The sequence below is a fragment of the Polistes dominula genome, unplaced genomic scaffold (genome assembly GCF_049000335.1).
Source record: "Polistes dominula isolate Pdom_NZ unplaced genomic scaffold, Pdom_raw_medaka contig_20, whole genome shotgun sequence".
Classification (NCBI taxonomy): domain Eukaryota; kingdom Metazoa; phylum Arthropoda; class Insecta; order Hymenoptera; family Vespidae; genus Polistes; species Polistes dominula.
The window spans coordinates 5,404,959-5,426,276 of record NW_028301147.1 but is presented as its reverse complement, the minus strand read 5'-3'; the positions used below and the strand labels follow the sequence as shown (position 1 = coordinate 5,426,276).

Here is a 21,318-nt window from a genome sequence, read left to right as displayed (position 1 = left end):
AACTTACCCCAGCGTAGTCATCGTAACAATGGTGTACCAGAAGGCAGCAGGTATTGAAGTGAAATTGGTACCGTCAACGTTCTTCTCTGCGTAGAACATGACGGTAGCGAAAATGATGATGGCCATGGCAAGGGAAAATACTAAGAAGCCAAGCTCGGATGCGCAGGATTTGAGGGTGTAACCAAGAATCCTGAGTCCCTGGGAGTGCCTGGAGAACTTGAAGATTCGAAATACGCGAAATACGCGTAATGTTACGAAAGCGCCGGAAACGTCGTCGTTATCAGTTATACCGAGACCGATGTAATAGGGCAGTATGGCGACTACGTCGATGATCGACATCACCGATCGCGCGAATTTACAACGACTTGGGGCGGCGAAAAGCCTGAGCAAATATTCGGCGGTGAAGATCATTACGCAGGCTGTATCGAGACAAAAGAACACGATTTTGTATCGTTCGCCGCATGAAAGTGTACCCGCGCGACCCGGTCTATTGCCGCATGGTACAGTTTCAACAACGTTCGCCAACACGCTCACGGCAATGAAGAAACCAGTAACGTAATAGAAAACCAACGCCGCGGTTGAAATGTGCGGATTTTGAAAAGCCCGCCACATCTTCTGTCTTATATCGAGCAACTGTTGAAGATTTTGATCGCCATTTTCGCTTAGTTTGTCGTCCATCAGACGCTCTGCATTTTCGCGTTTGCGATCGCGATAATCCTCGTAACAACAGTCGCCTATCACATCCGGGAGAATGCCGAAGAAAGCGAGCTCCTCGTCGTAGCTCGTAAGACATTCGTGTTTTGGATAATGGAGTTTACCGGTTCTGTAATAATTTAATATATGACGAAAAATGTCCGGATCCCGATCGAAAAAATACTCTTTGCTCTCCTCGTCGTAAAAGAACTCGCGCTCATTCGAACCGAGCAACGTGTCCGGATACTTTTCGAGGGTATTCCTCCAAGTCTCGAATCTACGGCCGCTTACATTAATAAGGAGCTTTTCGTCGTCTGCTTTACGACGATCCTTTGGTATCGGCGGCGGTGGCAGTGGGTGTGTGGCGATCGGCACCCAACCGATCGCCGCCGCACGGGCGAATGGCAGCCACGCTGCCACCGAGGCCATGCTCGACGGTGGAATCTTTCTTTTATATTTCACTCCTTCTCACTTTCTCTCTCTATCTCTCTTTCTCTCTCTATCTCTCTCTCTCTCTCTCTCTCTCTCTCTCTCTTATCTTTTGCTCTTCTCTTCTACTTTCTTTCCTCTTACCTGCGATCACTATTTCTTGAACTCACCAAAATTGCTGATTTTTATTAAAAAATCCTTTCTAGAATCTTTAGCAAAGCTCACACACATCGTATGCTCAAGGAAGCTTCTCCCTCGCCGTTCCTCGATCGCCAAGGTTATCGACGACGACGATGGAAGCGTCCGAAAGCTGCCAGTGTTTTCCTCTCAACGGTAAAGGTCCGCCGTCCACGATGATATCACGATTTCCTATCCTATTATATTCGAGATCGACCTCGAAACTCCGCATCGTACCACTGCATTCCTCCTCTGCTTTCTTTCTTCATCTCTTCTTCTTCTTCTTCTTCTTCTTCTTCTTCGATCGTCGCACCGTTCAGGCATTAAGACCAAACTTGACGAAGATTTGTCCTTAAACTAAACAGACTCGACCAACTAAACTCTCGAAAACACTGGAGGAACTCGTCTTCCAGCATTCTCGAAACGAGTCCTATCCTTGATTAATAGTTTACTATACTTCTCTTCTCAACTACATTCTCTATTACCGAGCTTGCAAGCTGCAATCTCTTCCTCTACCTTTCTCTTCTTCACCCTTCTTTTTTCACGTAAAAGTAGTAGTAATGAAAACGGACGTCATATTTGAACGAATCGTCTTTCGATTCTCAAAGTTTCACATTAAACTTCCGTCAGGACGAGGGGATCTTTAGATCTTAGAGATCTCGAAGATGACCCGGGATATCACTCGTCACGAGCATGCTTAAGAAAGCTTGCAGATCGCACAAGATTCGTACGATACTTAATGTCGTTTAATATTTACATAGCGTATTTTCTTCGCGCAATAAGCCGGTAAGGCTGATCTTGGCAGTCAGCCGAAAAAAAGCGGCACTCTTAGGATCATCACTGATAAGAAGAATAAATCTCCCCATATATTGTGCACCCTTTGAAACTAATTCCTCCAACCGATATATAATTCAGCGTGTCTCGACGGATAAAAAATATGAAGAACGACGATGAAGGACGGCGTCGGGTAGCACAATGGAAAAAGATTATCGAAGGGCCCAAACGCGTGTGTTTAAAATTACGAGAGCCCTTCTTTCTTATTCTTTTTCTCTCTCATTTTATACGAAAAGCAATAAGCTTTCAATCGTAATGGAATAATCTCTCTTTAATCGTAGCTTTTTCACGTAATTAACTGTAGTTATCGACATTATTGAAAGACGTTGCTAGTCATCGCGGAAAAATAATAAGAAATATAGAAGTAAAACTAGAAAAGCAATTTCTCTGTCGACGTAGCGTTTTGATCTATCGGGCAACTCCTAAAAAAAGCGTCGTGGAGCACTCGCGTGAATTTCCGACCGGGCGAATATCCCCAGGAGGTTCTCACTCGACGATATATTGTCGTCTCGTCGTCGTCGTCGTCGTCGTCGTCGTTGCTTTTGAAGATAACCCTCGTAGAAAGAAAACTTGACGGCGCACGTAGTAATAGTAGTAGTAGTAGTAGTAATGGTAATAGTAGTAATAGAAGAAGGAGAAGAATAGCAGCAACAATAGTAGTAGCAGCAGCAGCAGCGGCAACAGCAGCAGCAACAGCAGCAGCAGCGACGGCGGCGGCGGCGGCAGGAGTGTCGGCGAGCTTGAGTCCTCTCCCGACGCATGTCAGAGCTGAAAGCTCCGCATGCCCGAAAGCATCGTGAAAACGTTCCTCCTCTTTGTCCTCTTGACGTCCATACGTTTGTTGTCGCGTCGTCGTATGGTCTTTCGATTGAAAAATTATTTGTCGTCCGCGTCACCGGCACCTTTTCATTTTGTCTCGTCTGGTCTCGTGTCGTCACGTCTCGTCCTCGTCACGTAAAATCGTCTTGGTCCTTCTTCTTCTTCCTCTTCGTTCTTGCGCTCTAATTCTCCCCGTTGCGCGGCCGAGCTCACGCTCTCGGAAATGCGTGCTTTAGTGCGCGGCACGATCGCAAGCACGAGTCTCTCCTTCTCTCTCTCTCTCTCTCTCTCTCTCTCTCTTTCTTTCTTTCTCTCTCTTTCTCTCTCTGTCTCTGTCTTTCTCGTTCCCTCTTTCGCTCTCTCCCTCTCCCTCCCTCTCCCTCTCACTCGCTCTCTCTCTCTTTCTCTCTCTCTGTGTAACCCGCTCGAACGAGTTGACCACTCGCGACTGCCGGAACGTTTCCGAACTCGGTGAGCTTTCGGTGCTTGCGCTGCTACCGCTGCTGCCGGTGGCGCGGCACAGTGGTGGTTGACGCTGACGATAGCAATGGTGGAGGTTAAAGGTGGAGGGAATGAGAGGTAGAGAAATAGAGAAAGAGAGAGAGAGAGAAAGAAAGAAAGGGAAAGAGATAAAGAGGGAGGTGGTAAAGCCGCGTAAAGCTCGACGCCTCGACGAGAACCGTGTACTCGCCTAGGCTCTTCTTGCCTCGCTTCACTTCGTCTAAACTCGGCTCGGTTTGACTTTTTTCGAGTGACGACGAAATGTAGTTTACAATTAGAGCCGATGATCACCGTTTGCTATGTCGGTCTTTGATCGCTTCCTTGCTCGAACGATTGCTCGAGCGCTTGCTAGCTAGCTAGCTAGCTAGGTAGCTAGATAGCCAGCTAGCTAGCTCGCTAGCTTGCTTGTTCTCCTAGCCGACATCTAAATTGATTTTTACGGTACGCCGCCGGTGGCGACGCGCCACGGCTTCCAAAAGCGCCGGACGACTCTCGTTGCCCGGGCAACCCCTTAACGATGACGTCACACTACCCTCTCGCCAGCCCTCTTTTCACCCTGTTTCTCTTTCTCTCTCTCTCTCTCTCTCTCTCTCTCTCTCTCTTCTTTCTCTTTCCTCTTTCCTCTTCCTTTTCGAGAATCCATCTCAAACGCAAAATTCGATATCTTCTTTCTTAAATACTCATTCTTCTTTTATTCCTGTCATTCTACCTCATTCTATCTCAGAAACCTACGTTTGAGCTAGCGCGCTTCTTTTCAACTCGATGACATTCTGCATCAGACAGGCCAATTATTCCTTGACTTCATTCATTAAAAGGAAAAACGATTGCAACCAAGAGAATTGGGATTCGATGGCCGTTTACATATGTGCTCGCTCGAACGAACGACGAATCAACTTGGAGTGTAATTTTCATAGTGTAATACTCCTTTATATTTTACTCATCAACTATCTTCCCTAAACGGAAAACATCTCTCTCTCTCTTTATTTTCTTTCTCTTTCTTTCCTTCTTATTCTCACTCTCTTTCTCCCTTTACGTAATGGTGTCACTAGGAAAAACAAGTGACGAAAGACACGAAAAAAGAGGTGACGTCAGTATATCCAGATTGGATGACTGAAATCAACGAGAAGAGCACTATGCCTCGCCGCCAGGTAAATTTGCGCCACTAATGAACGTGCGAAAGAGTGCAGCCTCAAAATGTGAGTGTACACTCCCGTAACAACGTCGGTAACGTTCCCTTAAGAGCACCGTTGCAAAATATTACAAGTTACAACCACTTTTCCGTCCGTCTTGCCTCTTTTTCTAAACGAGAACGTGTCGTATGACTATGGACTCTTGATAGTAATAAAAATTAAAAAAAAATATATCAATGTTACTGTTGTTTTTAATATTGATTTAAATATCCCTTCAAAAATGTATTGTAAAGGTAGACTTTCAGATTAAAAAACAAATCTAATTTTTATTAATGATAATTGTTAAGGCAAATTTCCAAATTAACAATTCTGATTTTTCGTCAAGAAATTCAAGAAAGAGAGAGACAGAGAGAAACTTGATTTTTTTAATTGCGTTTGACATGTTTAATTACCAGCTCCTTCACATGGCCAACGTATGTGCGTCAGTTTGATCTTATTCCGGTGAATAATTTTGTGTTCTTAATTTTTTACCAATCTTTAAAGATAAAAAATCACGAGGAAAACATAAATGACGTAAATTGTGAAAAAGGTGACAGAAATTTTTCAATACACTGAAATTTCTTCCAAAGAAAATTTCGCGGTTATATATGAAAAGATGCTCTAATTGTAAGTATATATCACAATTAAGAATCACATTAGAAATTATTTAATAACTGGTGATATATTTAAGTAACTCCAACGTTAATTAAAGAGAGAATTGAAAAGAAACGTATAATATACTCGGCAATAAGATTTGTCTGGCATGTCACTTTTAACACTTTTTTTAGAGGATACAACAAATAGATCAAACTTAGTATTTTTATTTAATTAATTTAAAATAAAACTATATACGCGTGATGAAGGAAATTAATATCGTATGCAAGAAAATATATCTGGTGCCCTACTGGCAATGGAAAATTACTTTTTTATGCAACCGACACTGCGAAAGAAAAGTGGAAGTAGATAATGACCGCCTTAGTCAGCCAAGTATAATATAACGCAGATGGCTGTCATGCAATTTTGATTTATAGGTAATTTAAACCCGTTGGATTTTCTTGATAATCTTTGCGCGATATAGTAAGCAAAATGTGAAGTAGAAACATTTTATCAAAAAATTAAAACTTTAACTAATCTTTGTATATTACACATAATTTTGTACGTTGCTAAAGATTGGATTATAAGTACCGAATGTGTGTATGAAAAGAAGTCACAGCGATGTAAACTTCAAAATTTCGTGATTTTCATCTTTCGCGAAAATAAATTTATAAACGAATAAAAGTTAACAAAAGTCGAATTAGGAATAAAATTAGTTTCGTCTCGTGTTGTAAAATGAAAAATGATAGCAAAGAAATAACTAGATTTAGTGTTCAAATTGTACATAAAGACGATTTTTATTTTTTTAAATACTTTTTGGACATCGATACTTTTCGTGGTATTTTCAGCTTACTTCTCATTTTCTTCTTAAATTTTCGCAAATGTCGTAATGCATTCGATTCTTTCATTCTCCTCTCGTGTACGCGGATATTACACGACGCGTCGATCATACATATTAAATACTCGTCGAGCTCTACGAAAGATTTTCACGATTATTATTTAACGCGAAACTTATATTAAAATATTTTTATCTATTCTAAGCTATGAAAGTAAGAGCAAGAGTCAAAACCAAAATGATATTACGACAATGATAGCACAACGGAGGAAAAGTAGGCCGATTATTGAAAGAAAAGGGGACGGTAAACTTTATTAATAACCATCTATACGAAATAACTTCTCCCCCCTCCGAAGCTTTTCACGTCTTTCTTAAAATCGATTGGTCATCTTACAATTCGTAATACTGAAAGAAAACCGATGGTCCTTTAATAGTATTAAATGATATAACATAATGCATACTTCTCGCTTTGACCTATTCTATTCCATTAAAAACCATCACATGAAGTCACATAACGAATCAATCGTAAAGCTCGATACTTTATATCGTAATTATTTTGTACATTGGTTATATGTACGAGCGTCGAAAACGGTAACGCTCCGTCCCGCCCTCACTCTCTTTTTTTCGTTCTTTCAAAATTGTTTGCATTCATAAAGTCAATAAGAAAGGTCAGTACGACCGGTAAGTGAAAGCACATCGAAAAACTTGATTTCTTCCTGTTCTTTTCCATTTCTTCTTAAAACCAAACTTTTCTTCTGACAGATCTTGTATTCCTTTCTCTTTTCTTCCCCTTGACTTCTTTCTTCCCTTTTATTTCTCATCTCGTAAATAGCGTCAATAATTCGTGTCAACCGTCGATTATGAATGACAACCGTTATAGCATAAGCAACAATTATATACACATTAAAAAGCGTCATTACAATTATCGATTGCGAATACTCGTGGATTACTAAATTACATGCCACATCCAGATACATCGTTCGTTCGCGATCTTATAAGACTATATAGTTTGTATAGCTTTTCATAGTTTATGTATCTTCGAGTAAATTGATTTCCATTTAAACAGATACGGCTGCTTATTCCTGCCCATTCATCCGGTCGCTGCATCTTTCGTCGATCGATTTTCGTTGCAACGCGTCCTTTATTATATATATGATATATGTATATCTTCGCATACCATCGTGGCACAGAATCGAAAAATGTCGTTTCTTATTATCGTAATAAAGATTTCAATTCATTCACCCTTCCTCTTTGTTTTTATGGAATGTATAATCCACGATCAATGATATTTGCATTAGTTAAATAAATCTATAAAAATAAAAAGCAAGGAAAAAAAGGACTTGATTGTTATAATATTTAGTATGTTGGATGTATATGCATATACATATACATATAACTTCTTGAAATTACGTTAATATGTTGGTAAAATTCTTTTCTTTAGAGTTTTCGATCGATTCTTTCGCAGACCGCATACGAAACGATTGCGATCGTTGTTTCGTTATAAATTATCGAAATATGTTCATCAATATCGCTGTACGTTTTGTATATGTTTAATAGAGATCAAAAAAGTGTTCATCGGAAGTAAAGTGGTGTGGAATGTAAATTTGGGCAAATATTTCTATGTAAATGTTACTTGAGTAATTCGACGCTTGCGCTCGTTTCATAATTCGTTTCATAAAATATTCATAAAACAAAAATTTTTGAAGCAGGTGAAACGAAGGAGAATATATATGGTGAAATAATTATATTAAATTTTAGCGTTAATATAAACTCGAGATTGAACACTCGAAACCATGTAACCCTTTTTCCTTTCCTTTTTGTTCGTACATTTACTTACATTCACATTCCTTCTCATTATACCTCAAATAACTCATTCGCAAACACACTAATCACACAGTTTTCCATTTTTTGTTCGTTTTGTTTCTTTTTAACTTATAGAATACGACTTTAAAAAGTGATTGCGTTTTTTGATCGTTCGCTAAACATTATATTTAAGACATATCGAAGTTTTCAGCAGCGTCGTCAGTATAAAATTTCATAACTTCGCGCAAATTAGAAATCCTATACCTACGTCTACTAACGCTATGTATAATACGCTTAGATTTTCTTATATGTCAACCACATACACGATCCATGCGATCGCTTATCGATTTCGAACGTATGTCTTTATAAATGAATCTTGAGAATTGCAACGACGTATTTTTCGCTTCACTTTAAACGTGTTATTCTTTTTCTTCTTTTTTTTTGTTTCTTTTCTTTTTTCTATCTTTCTCTTATGTATGATTTATATATCTCCGGATAGTAGAACCTAAATTGCAAAATGATTTTCCTTTTGACGCCCATACGAATCCCTGCAAAAGTTTTAAATTGACGGTACAACCAACGCAACGCAAAGCTGCGCATGAAAAAGTAATTTATTTAAATAAGTTATCGTTTCGCGTTACTTTTTCTTTTCTTTTTTTTCTTCTATTTTGGATGGAACTATTTAGCAAAGAATTACTAAAACAATATCAGTGATCCCACACAGGTAGACAAAGCGGAACATATAGTATAGGAAACTTTTAATTGGCAAAGATTCCCATCGTTCATATACAATAATAATATAGCTATTGATACAACGAGGACAGGGTTGCGTCCATTTACACGTTATGTATAATATTATATTTATATAGTATGTATATGGATTATTTACAAAAATCGTTATAATTTATTATAACGATGACATTTATAAATACACAAGTTTTCTTGAAAGAAGAAAAACGTACTCATCGTAACTTGGAGATTTGTTGAAACAGTGCGACAAATCTGAATCGGCGATTGAATGCAACTACGATTTGCATGATACTCGTTGTGATCGTTGAATCGTTTCGTTCACATTATATATATATATGTATATATTTCGTATATCTAATCGCAATCTAACTTCGATAATAAATCAGACCGTTTGCAAAAAATCGATTAAAGTATACGCTTTAGGCCGACATACGCATCGCAAAACGTATTTGTCGATAAATCGTAGATGAAAGAAAATCGCTTTGCGTGCTTTAAACAGTAATTCAAACAGAAAAATAATAATAATTGCTTTGTCTATATGTGATTAGAAGAAAAAAGAGAAGTCAAGGAATAAGAAAAAACAGATTGTCGAAAGATCGAATTCAAGAAGAAAAGTGGACTCAAACGCTTTGTTTTTTTATATTTAAGTTTCGACGTTCGGCGCAACTGTACAATTATAATACATTCGCACATCATCATCAGTCCACGTAATAAATTAAAAAAAAGACAAATAATAAAATAAAATAAATCGATCGCTATTCGTTTGTTTCCATGTTATATTACAGGTAATGACAGGTCGATAATTATTTACTTCTAATATTTTATTTTTAATGGGACTATACCCCACCATTCGTAACGCGTCGTGACTGAATGTCTAGTTGCGAAAGAATTATTAAAGCAGAATCCTAAATGGACATTATCGTAGAAAAGTGAGTTTGTTTCGGTCACAAAACAAAATGATGATGGACACACGTATCGAGTACTGATTTTGATGAGTATAAAGGAGTATCCGTCAAATATCTTTAAAATGTTCATGATCACTAAGATGGATGATTACTTTTCAATATTTATCGTATTTCTTGCGATATGCAGTGATCACTTGTAAATTTGTAACCATGCTTTTTTGATCTCGTGCGTACCAACTACACCTTACTTCCTATTATAACATTATATAATTACGTACATACGAATGTATAAAATTTGATTACTACTAAATGGGAATGTACGATTCGCTGCTCATTAGGTGTGCTTGCGAGACATACATGCACACACATTTATAGAATTATCATTAAAAATGTTCTTTTATAAATGCACTCGTCAGGCGTGTGTATTTGAAACATGCACCCGCTTGTCGCGATTTTGTCTTGCAAAAAAGATTTAACGTGTCTTTTATAATATCGCGGCCGTGCTACAAATTCACGTCTACGAATTTAAAATTAACAATGAATTATCTTCGATGCTCTTTATGCAAATCTTGGTTTTTTTTTTATAAATATTTCGAATTAGAAAAATTGTGCTGATGTTGGCATTCAATGAGCTTAAACCTTAACGTTAACGGTATTTCATTATTTTCGTTCGATTTCATATATACTTAAACGACGTACAACTTCGAAATATGGCTCGCCAAAAAGGTATGATTATTAAAATTCCTAATATACGGATTTATTTATGGCACAGTTGTAGCAACAAAAAATGAAATGATAAACGAAAGAAATAATTCCTATAAATCTTTAATTAATATTATCAAATTGTCAAAATCAGCGCATCAATTAATAATTACTCTCTGTGTTCCATTAATAATATGTTGGTACTTATTGACCAACACTTTGTCAAATACGTAAGTACATTTAAAGAAATTAATACATTTCTTTAGTATCACTGGCACAAATTATAATTTGTAATAATTGTAAAATTAAGTCTATTATTCAACCTATCTTTCGTTTTAAAAGTATTTCTCTATAGTTCACCTTGGTTATTCGTAATTTAATATCTTACATTAGTATATTTCTATATACACCTCTGTTTGAAGAAATCGGATAGTTACCTAGATAACTTTATATCTATTTAAAGAACACTGCTGTAAATCTGCTAGTTTTTAAATTTTCAAAGTCTGCCTCGTATAAGTATACTGTTAACAATTTAACGCTTTTTGTATGATATTATTACTGCTTACTTATAAATTCCGTAATCTCATGTAATATTTCGTTTTCAATTAGACGGAATAGATATATTGATTATATCACCATACAGCTTATTGAACGTTACTTGAAATCAAATTTATGTGATTTGCAATACCATTTGGAGAGTAATTTTGTTCAAACAAAATAAAATTAATTTCATAATACAATCAAAAGAACGTTACATGAGAATATTAAACATGATATCATATTACTGATAAAAAAAAAGTCATATCATAATAAATAATGTGCTTAAAAATGATATAATTATTCTGTCTAATAAAAGTGCGTCCTCCACTTCTTTCTCGACAAATATCAGTTCCTTTTTTTCTATGAAATTAGTAAAATAATTCATTATGATACTTAAACTACATGAAAAAGCAACATCAATTTTGACATTACAATTATTTGATATTATTAAATATCAAGTCTTATATCTAATACGTAGTAATAAATACATCGTTCTGGATACATCCAACATGATACATGCATACTGTTATGACACATGGATTGACATAGTTACTTGCATTATTAACCGATGTATAAACAGCCGTCTAGGTTCATCATTCGATCATTCCGTTCGGTCATATATTATAAACAATATAAATCAAGATTTAAATAAATTCGGTCTTTTATGTCGCATTACTTAAACTAATCGTATTATGTGTGTACTACATCGAAAAGAATATTATAAACTATAATGAAACCAATCATTCCGCGTAATTGTTACTGATAACATGTCAGCATGCATCAGGTTCTTTCAGAAGCAACAAGCTTCAAGGAGAACTATAATATTAATTTTTAAATAGATTCGGTATTGTTTACACAACCAAAAATTCCTGCAATAACATTTTTCACTACACCATTACGATAGCCTCTTCTCCACAGAAAAGAAAAGGATATTGATCGATCATTGTTTGCACAACGTCTTCTAAATATGGCCTCATAGCTTCAAATCTACCAAGATCATTAAATTCTATTGGTAATAATGTGGGCCACCAGCAGATGGCCAAATTTTTGCTGTCCATACTATTTAACTTGCAATTTTCTGCCACTCTGTAATCGCATAAATAAATAATCATAAATACAAAAAAGAAATACATCGAACATACAGAATAATTTTAGAAAAAATCTTACTTGACAAAATGTTGAAATATGAACTTCAATACATCAAAGTTTACTGGATTTAATTTATTAAGCATCAAACGTAAAGCTAGCAGCCGGCAACTACGATCTGGAACCATAAATATGTTTGTATTATAGTATTCCTAAAATTAGTATATAATAATAAACCATAACAATAACAGTAACAATAATAGTGGCAATAATAGAATAATAATAATGTTAATAGTAATAGTAATAGTAATAATAATAGTAGTAGTAATAGTAATAATAATAATTATTATAATTATAATAATAATATTGACATTAAGATAAAGGAAAGAAAGAACAAGCAATGTTTGTTCCGCATTAACCGTATTTTAGAGAAGCATAATAATTATGATAACAATCGCGTATATTAATATTCCAAAAAAAAGGCGATACTAACCTTCCATATTCATGCAAGTCGCTGACATTGGTTTACTGATGCCACGTGCACCTAATATAAGCACACACATAGCTCTACATTCTCATATCAAATAACATTTAAGTATATTTTTCTTATAAATCAACCAATCGTTTTGTTCTTATAATATTACTATATTTAATTACTCACCCGATATATCTTCGAGTTCACTCATGCGCTCTTTATCAATAAGTGGTGGTAACCTCTTGGAAAAGAAATCTTTTAATGCTGTTGCAACTGCATTTACAGGAATGTCTAAAGAATGTATGTCCACATTTCCATCTGTAATTAACAAAAATTACATGAATTTTGTAAGTGATAAGGATTTCCACTGAAAACATTTTCATTAAATTTATTTTATAAATATATTTATATATACCTTCTTCGAACTTCTGAAAAAGAAGTTCAACATGTGCTCGATTTCCAGGAACTCTATATATTCCTTCTGAATCTAATCCTTCATCTTCAATGAACCGAACGCATTTCTCCAAAAATAATGGTATCCGATTAGTTTCGCTTTGGGCAAAATCTTCTATCACTGGTTGTATTTGACCTGAAATTGGCGTTCCACTAGATTCTTTTGTTTGTTTTATTTTCTCTTGCTTTTTCTTTTCCCTTTCTTTTTCTTTTTCTGCGTGTTTCTTTTGTTTTTCTTCCTTTTGCCTACGCTTCTCTAATTTTTCATCCTCTTTTGCTTTTTGCTTATCTTTTTTTCGTGTTGACTTATCACCTTCTTTACTTTTATTGAGTATTCCGAACTACAAATATATGATATATATAAATATACTTTTATATTTAAAATTAAAAAATCGTTTTATATTGTTGCGCTTTACTTACACTAGGAGAATTTATTTCTCGCGGAGATGAAACATCTAGACTCGATTCATCATCTGTAATATTAGAAAAATTATTTAAAACTTTGTTTAAAATTTCTCTAAAAGTAAATAAAATAGGTGGATTTTATAAATTGCTTACAAGAAGCACTAAACATATCTTGAGCCATATGTTTAGCATTAAACGGATGTTGCAATGTTGCTGCTGAATGCTGTTGTTGTAAGAAATTACCAAGTCTGCGTGTATTATATATCGCATGTAAGTGTCGCTTATTCTTGGCCCTTAATGCTTGATCTGGATCACTTGATTCAGAACTATCTTGAGTTTCACTAGATACTGATGCATCAAATTAAATCGTCATATTATAGCAATATACAGATTATATATATATATATAATATAGAGTAAAAAAATAAATATACCTCTTTCTACTGGATCTACTCTCCAATGTTTATCATCTTTGAGATTATAATTCATTCCTACAATACCATCTCCACTTCCCATACTTGCCAATGATGGAACTTTTGGAGTTGCAACTGGTATACCAATACGTTTCTTACGTATCCTTTTATGCGTTAATGGTTTCTTATTAACTTTTCCTAAAGCATCCGCTACTTTTTGTCTTTCCAAAGAACTCCGCTCAGAATCAGAATCACTGTAAGCTAAAAATAAATAACAAAGATAAATATGCCTATTTTATACATTATCATGTATACAATGTATTAAAAGAAAAAAATTGCTTACATGGCTGTCCTTTTTCACGTCTATGTCGTAATTTAGATTTGTTGTTTCCAACAGAATCTTGTACTAATGCATACATATAATCACCGTCGTAATTAGAATATAAACTAGGAACAACATCTTTCACCTGTGCATATTCAGATCCAAGATCTACCAACTCTGGAGTAGCAAGAGGAGCATGACCCAAATTTACTTTAGGACCATGCTCATCTTTTTCACCTATTGTCATTCTAGCTATAGCATCTGTTACATTGGAAAAATCTTTTAAATTTATTTTTCCAGGTTGCTTAAGCGTTTGACTATTTCCTTTAGGTCGTGGTTTCGCTTGTGAAATATGACGTCTACCTGTTGTAAAAGCTCTGTGAGGATAGCTATTTGTTACTCCATCTTGGTGCATGAACGTTTCTTTTACATCTTTCCATCCTATATGAATAGAAAATGTATATGTAAATATACATTTTGAAATTTAAAATTAGCTTTAATATCCGGTATATTGTTATAGTCTTATAGTACTAACCAGAAAACTTGTTAGTAATATTCGCTGCTTTCAACATTTCTTGAAAAACATCAACGCATACATCACTATCATCACTTGGATAAGCTCTGTTATCAGAAAATGTTTCAGTCAATCCTGGATCTCCAAGATCACCATCTGGCGTTAATTGTTCAAATGAATCCGAACCACTTCTGAAAGTTACAGACATACTGCTTCACATTAGATTTGAGAATTATAGAAAAGATATAATTAATATGATAATTTAAAAGGTTTCAGAGATTACTTACCCATCATCTGGGGTTTGAAGATGATAGCTTTCATGTCGCGGCGGTGGCATTGGATGTAGAGCAGAATATTCTAATGTACCCTCACCACTATCATTTATATTTCCAGGTTCCTCCATATTAAATGCTTGTTCAATCTCTGGTTTTTTCTCCCACACCTCTTTAAAAAAAGGCGTATAAAAAGCAGCTGCAATCATAAGATCAGTAAATTTACATTCTATCCACAATATATAATGTTAATAGTAAAATTATTATTTAAATAAAATAATACTTTTCTGTTGACAACTCGATGCAGATGTCATAAAGTGTGCTTGTAATCTATCTGCGGTTGCATTTCCTTCTGTGATAAGTAAATGACTCAGATCATTACTGAAAAAGGCATTGGCACCTCCAGTATCAGTCACAGCCATAATTTGTATTGGTAAATTTGGTATGTTCATAGAAAATGCACTGAAAACAATTTTAATAAATATAATAAAAAATGTATAATAACTCAAAAAAAATATTCAATCAATTATAATACACACTTAAGAGTTGCAAGAGATGCTTTTCTCTTTGTTGAATAGACCAATATGAAACCATGTACAAGTTCGTCTCTAAATGCATTTGCTCCATGAAAACTCAAAATAGTAACTTCAACTCTACGCTTAGATTCTCCTAAAAACGTTTCCAATACAATAGATCTATCTCCACTAAGAAAACAACACTGATGACTGAGTAAAGGTCCAAGAACATTTTCCACGGAATAAGGATCTCCACAGAACATACACATTATTATTCTGCAATAAGTAATTTACTTTTAGTTCTAATTTCTCTCTCTCTCTCTCTCTCTCTCTCTATATATATATATATATATACACAACTTGTAACTTATAAAATTATATGTTTAAATTATTATATTTAATAAATTACCTAATATCTGGTTCAAAACACTCTATAACACTTTGATAAATATTCAAAAATCCAGCTCGATGATTTATAGATTGTATAAGTTGTTGTAGCGCATCTTTCACTAAGGCTGTCGGAAATCTTTTATCTTGTTCTAAATCATCTATGCAAACGTCGATAAAAGGACACTGCAAACTATAGCATAAATAGTAAATACCAAAAATATAGATAAGCAACCTAACTGTTAAATTAAACTAGAAAAAAATTTTTCTAGGATTATATACCTATCAGCAAGATTTTGTCCTTCTTCCCTGAGTCTCAATGCTTCAATATCATCGATACTTGATTCCGGTAAAAACATAATAACAATAGGTAATCCTTGAAACGGTAATCTATCTTCTTGTTCTAAATTTGAAAGTAATGTTTTCTCTAATGATGAACGAATGTATTCGAACGAATCCTCATTTGAATATATACAAAATGATCCTGCAATAAGATCAAATATAAAACATATATTTTAGATATTATTAAGTATTACAAATTTTATAACGAAATTATTATATACCATGTGGCATAAAATCTGATGTGGTGAAAGAATTGTGTGGTAACCCTACATCTCCATCGATAATTCTATATCCCAAAGTGTATAATTGGCAATCAATTTCTACTTCATCATCATCTGTTTGTGCTCTTATTTCACGGGCAAATTCCTCACCTAAACCGTTACACCCAAGTATAACTAGATTCAGTTGATTATTATCTGATGTTAATTGCCATTGACTACTATGATTCCAAGATGAAGGTCTGTAATAATATAATAATGTATTAAAATAAATTTTACTCTATAAAAAAAATTATGTTATGTGTGATAGAATCAATTTACCTGTGAGCTTTTGTACAAAGTATCCTTTCTATAAGTGCATCCATACAATTTGGATATGCTGGACAATGTTCTCTTATAGGAAAGTGTACAAATCCTAAGTGTTGGAATAACATCAACTTCCTATCTTGATCTAGTCTATCTAGAGCTTTATACCTATAGAATAATGTTTGTCTCGTCATAATAATAATAATAATAATAATAATAATAATCATCATCATCATCATCATCATAATAATAATAAACGTATCAAACATAAATTCTTCAAATAAAAATTTTTAAAAATACTATTATATTTAAATTTATTATTAACCTAAAATCGTCTAGTAAAGCGTCCGTAATTTCTTTTACATCATCTTGTGTAATTTTTTCAGAAGGAGCTATACTCTTGAAGTGATAAAATAAATCAGCATGCTCTAACAACAACTCCTGCAACGAGCGAAACAGACAGGTATTTAAAGTTAAAAGATTTTACTATTTATATATGATCGTATAATATATCAATACATACTTGAAAATTATGTTTTGCTTTCTCAGTTATTTCCTTTTGATGTTGATCATATATTTCCTGACAATCATGAATAGAAAGAGCTTCAAAACATTCTCTACCCATAAATAGTACTCGAACCTCAGATAATTGTTTTCCAGGTGTAACATAACCAGTTTCTTCTAATAACTGTTTAAATTGTTTCTTCCATCTAATAAAATAATTATATATTATAAGATCCAATTCAATTCAAATCAAAATTTAATTGAACTTGAAAATAGCAACATCTCTATTGTCATTATGCTAGTTAAGATCTGCTTATAACTATACAGTATATAAACAAGCAGTAAATTAAAGCATAGATTACCTTTTTGGAAGTCTGCACAAAGAAACGCCACCCAAAATAAAGCAAAGCATTAATATAATACGGATAAATATTATTGTCTAAATTCTAAATGATTGTATAATCACAATAACAAAAGCATATACAAAATTAAGCAATAAAGTATAAGATTAAGAATATATGTATTAGCTTTATATTTGGTTCCACATTTTTTTAAACGAAGCATTATTTTTCAATAGATTACAATACTTACTCTAATCGACGTTGTTCCTGTTGTAAAGCATTAACATGATTTTTAAAAACAGTTTCAGCTTCCGATGTTTCTAAAACGTCATAAGGTATTTTAGAGCTACTATTATTTTCTCCAAAATCATAATCAATCCAAGGTATGTCCTCGGGACACTCATAAAAATATTGTTGAAAGTCAGGATGTTCTTTTATACATTGTTGTACAGAAGACCATTCCCTAGTGAACAAATATTTGTAATAAAATTATATTAATTTGTTTGACCTTGCTTAAAAATAAAATTAGAGATAACAAATAAGATCTTACTCGTTAATTAAACTTGATATATCGGGACATAATTCATGAAGAATGTCTGGTAGTACATCTAAGTACCCTTGTATCTTCTTTGCTATTTGCTCATCTTTTAGCTTTTTAATATGTCTTCTAAATAATCTTTGCGTCGCATCAATTCCAAATAATTCTATAAAAGTTGAGAATTCTCTATGTTGTGCAAGTTTTTTGGATGCTTGTGACCATAGTGCACGAAAATCAGTAACATGCATACGAATTAATCTTTGCAAAGATTCAGTAGATGTATCTAATAATTCTTTCCTTGCTCTAGCTGCCTCCGCAAAAGGAATCACTTTACTGCGTGTTTTAGTTTTATCAATTAATTGTGCTACGATCGTAAAGGCCAAGTCAATATTAATATTTTCATGTGCAGAAGTTTCCACTATTAGTATGGATCCTTTGTATTCTTTGCGCATCACCAACTTTTCTGCTTCTTTAACATATTGCTCATTTGCATCATCGTTTTTAGTTGTGATAAGAACTATAGGCTTTTTCGTTTTCATTAAATTATTTAGTATGTTAGCTACTATTTCAACTTGTTTCTCAATTAATCTGTTAGGCACAACACTTACATCGAATACACACAAGAAACCATCAATATTTAGTTTACCGTCTGGTAAAACTTTTTGTTCATATTCTTTTTCAATACCCAATTGATTTTTGCAAATATACATAAGTTTTTCAGCACTGGTAATTTTAGTGGCTGCACATCTTTTTGCATAAGGTTCCATCTTACCACCTTTAAAAGGTTGAAAAGATGCATCGTCTATAAACTCTGTATGCTCTATTACTTGAAATTGATACTCTGTACCATCTTCAAGAGTCTTCATTACTTCGCCCCAATACAAAAAGTGGTCATTATTTACGACTCTGCCACTAAAATCCGACTGTAAAACATATAATATAATCAATGAACTTATATAAAATTATAATTATATATATTACAATACCTGCGATAATACTGAAATATGGTCCACATTATAATCATCACTGAGAGAGCGCATAAAACGATTGCATAAGCATGACTTCCCAACCCCAACTTGTCCTTTATCTTTCTCTGTACCAGAAAGTCCAACAACCGCAATATTTATAGCCTTGATATTATCACCTTTTCTTGCCATTTTTGGTATAATGTACAATTATAACACTTGGACAATTTTCAAATTTGAAAATAAATTATGTTTTTCTCAAGTAATGCTACTCAAGACATATTTATATGTTTTAAAAGTAAATGGTATTATGTCTTATATTTATTAGGAATTTGTTTGCATATTTTTGATCATAATATTAGATCTACAAACATGCATGTAAACCAGAAGAATTTTCTTTAGGTAACATCTTCATTAATATATTCTATTACTTCAATTTGTTTTTTCACATTTGATACTTATATGTCATCACAACAATGCAATTTAACATGTAGTATCAAAAAATTTGTATGAGCATATATGTTTAATTAACATTTGCCAAGATTTTATTTACACTTTATCAACACAATATTCTTATTCCACATTTGCCAGTAATAATGTCATATAATCATTTCTTGATAGTATACATATCTCAAGCTTTACAAATTCTATGTATGAAACAGTTGGTTTCAATGTCGGTATAATTTTAGAAAAGATTATCTTTTATAAATGATGGCACGTATTAGAATTGGTGACATATATCTGAAAATTATAAAAACAAAAAGATGGATACATCTAACAATGATTAACCAAAATAATAAAATAGAAGAAAAAGATTTGAAAAATGAAGCAAAATACAATTATACAAAATATCCTAATTTGATTATAGAAATCAAACACTAATAATGTTCTAGACCAATTATTCATATGTTTTTTCATATTTCAAATATTTCATTTTTTCTATTAAAATTTATTATAAAAACCAGAACACATGAACCAACTCTTTAACAATTCATTATTTTTACGATCACATACGAATAATTGTTAATAAATGAAATACCTATTAAACACCTACATGTAAATGGAATAGAAATCAACAGTTCTCTTTTCAACTGAAAATATAACGACGATTGCGTTAGTATTAATAAAACATTATATCTATCGCGTTAAAAAGTAAAATAGTCGATATCTTGGCAAAAAGATAATTTCGAAGAAACAAAACAAAAAGTCCAATATGTATCGTGAGACGAGTCTTTTCAAAATTTCAGATATTAAAATAAATCTAATTTTTAAACGTAAGAAAGCAACAATAGAAAAATAAATCGTTACACGTTGCTGCGTGTCTAGATTGTGAACGGTCCTCGCCATTCGTCAAGCTTATTACGGACAATCATAGAATCATTACATCGAAACACACACATCAAAAAAATAATTAACACACGCGAAAAAGGATTTGTTCGAAATATGATTGACAGCTATGAATAGATCAATATACAATGTACACATCCGCGCTGAATTTTGATAGTGACGATTGCGCGTACATACGTTTTTAATATGCCAAGTTATACACTTGACGAGAGCAACTTTATACTCTTAAGATCGTCGTGTACGCGTCATTAAACGGAAGACGATTATTTTTATCTTTTTTTTTTTTTAATTAATTTTTTTTCATATGAAAATACTTTTTTCGCGAATACCTTAAAATTGATGTGCTATACCCTCATGAAAGACACATAGATACATATATTTCTTCCTTGAGCTAACTCACGAGCCGACCGGCCGTTTCGTTGATACTTTTTGAAAATCCGATAGAATCTTAATCGTTTTTTATTATGCATATATTATTTTAACTTCTCTTTCTCCATACACGCCGCACCAAAAAATGTCTAACACTTTTCTGGACAGTGTTAAATTCCAGACGTGTAAATAACTTCACGTCAAACTTCGAGTATTGCACCGTAAAGGAGCCATCTTGGTGGGTGGGCACACTACGACTGATGTTTTTAAAAACGATAGTATAATATGCTATCCTGGGCAGGATCGTATCAATTATTTTAACTACTAATTTGGCATAAAGTGAGAAAAGAATTATAAAAGTAATAGAAATATTATAAATATTATCTTTTTAAATAAAGTATTAGTACATATTAATAAAGAAACCTTCCTTCTTTTGTATTGAGTAACAAATAAAAATAAATAAATATAATATATCTCTTCGATGAAGAGAAAAAAAAACGAAATTGATCAAATTTCGTAAAAAATGAACGTATTTATTCTCTTGGAAATAAATTTTATAATATAAAAATATGTTTAAGTAAAGTTTTATGGGATTCTGATTGGACCGTATAAATGTAAGATATAAGTATTACCCAATTAAGATTCAGCAAAGTTAGTTTGGTGAATCTTTGCTACTTCACTATTTTATATGTTTTAAAAGAAAATTTTAAATACAGATGTTTTATTAAATTAATGATAAAATTAAATAAATAGTAAAACCAGCAACAAAGCAATATTTTAAGATACGTTATATTAA

General features: G+C 33.3%; 2 protein-coding genes across 14 annotated transcripts in view; both read right to left on the bottom strand.

Moving 5' to 3' along the window:
* The window catches only part of Shal (potassium voltage-gated channel protein Shal), a 120,822-nt gene extending 116,851 nt beyond the window's left edge, over positions 1-3,971 (bottom strand). For 5 of the 12 annotated variants that reach the window (XR_016178210.1, XR_016178209.1, XR_016178211.1 and 2 more), the window contains exon 1: positions 8-3,958. Coding sequence is in view for 2 of the 12 variants with exons in the window: in XM_015335197.2 (XP_015190683.1) it covers positions 8-1,122 (1,115 nt within the window). In the remaining 10 variants the exon portion in view is untranslated. Of the gene's footprint in view, positions 1-7 lie in introns of all 12 variants that reach the window. The other 7 variants (XR_016178212.1, XR_016178217.1, XR_016178216.1 and 4 more) reach the window with 7 other exon arrangements.
* A 2,017-nt stretch (positions 3,972-5,988) lies between these two features.
* Positions 5,989-20,815, bottom strand: RhoGAPp190 (Rho GTPase-activating protein 190). 2 transcript variants are annotated; one of them, XM_015335332.2, is made up of 23 exons: positions 20,483-20,815; positions 18,828-19,547; positions 17,854-18,764; positions 17,554-17,766; positions 16,982-17,168; positions 16,784-16,899; positions 16,474-16,626; positions 16,156-16,394; positions 15,875-16,076; positions 15,615-15,785; positions 15,230-15,481; positions 14,974-15,152; positions 14,706-14,889; positions 14,440-14,627; positions 13,926-14,345; positions 13,604-13,843; positions 13,324-13,518; positions 13,186-13,238; positions 12,728-13,106; positions 12,499-12,630; positions 12,331-12,381; positions 11,919-12,015; positions 5,989-11,837 (listed from the first exon to the last, which is right to left on the bottom strand). In XM_015335332.2, the coding sequence occupies exons 2-23, from the start codon at positions 18,996-18,998 to the stop codon at positions 11,639-11,641; spliced, it is 4,932 nt and encodes a 1,643-aa protein (XP_015190818.1). In that variant the 5' UTR covers positions 18,999-19,547; positions 20,483-20,815; the 3' UTR covers positions 5,989-11,638. The 2 variants fall into 2 exon arrangements, with proteins under 2 accessions (XP_015190818.1, XP_015190820.1); XM_015335334.2 differs by having other exon boundaries at positions 14,440-14,609.
* Between the last annotated feature and the right edge of the window lie 503 nt (positions 20,816-21,318).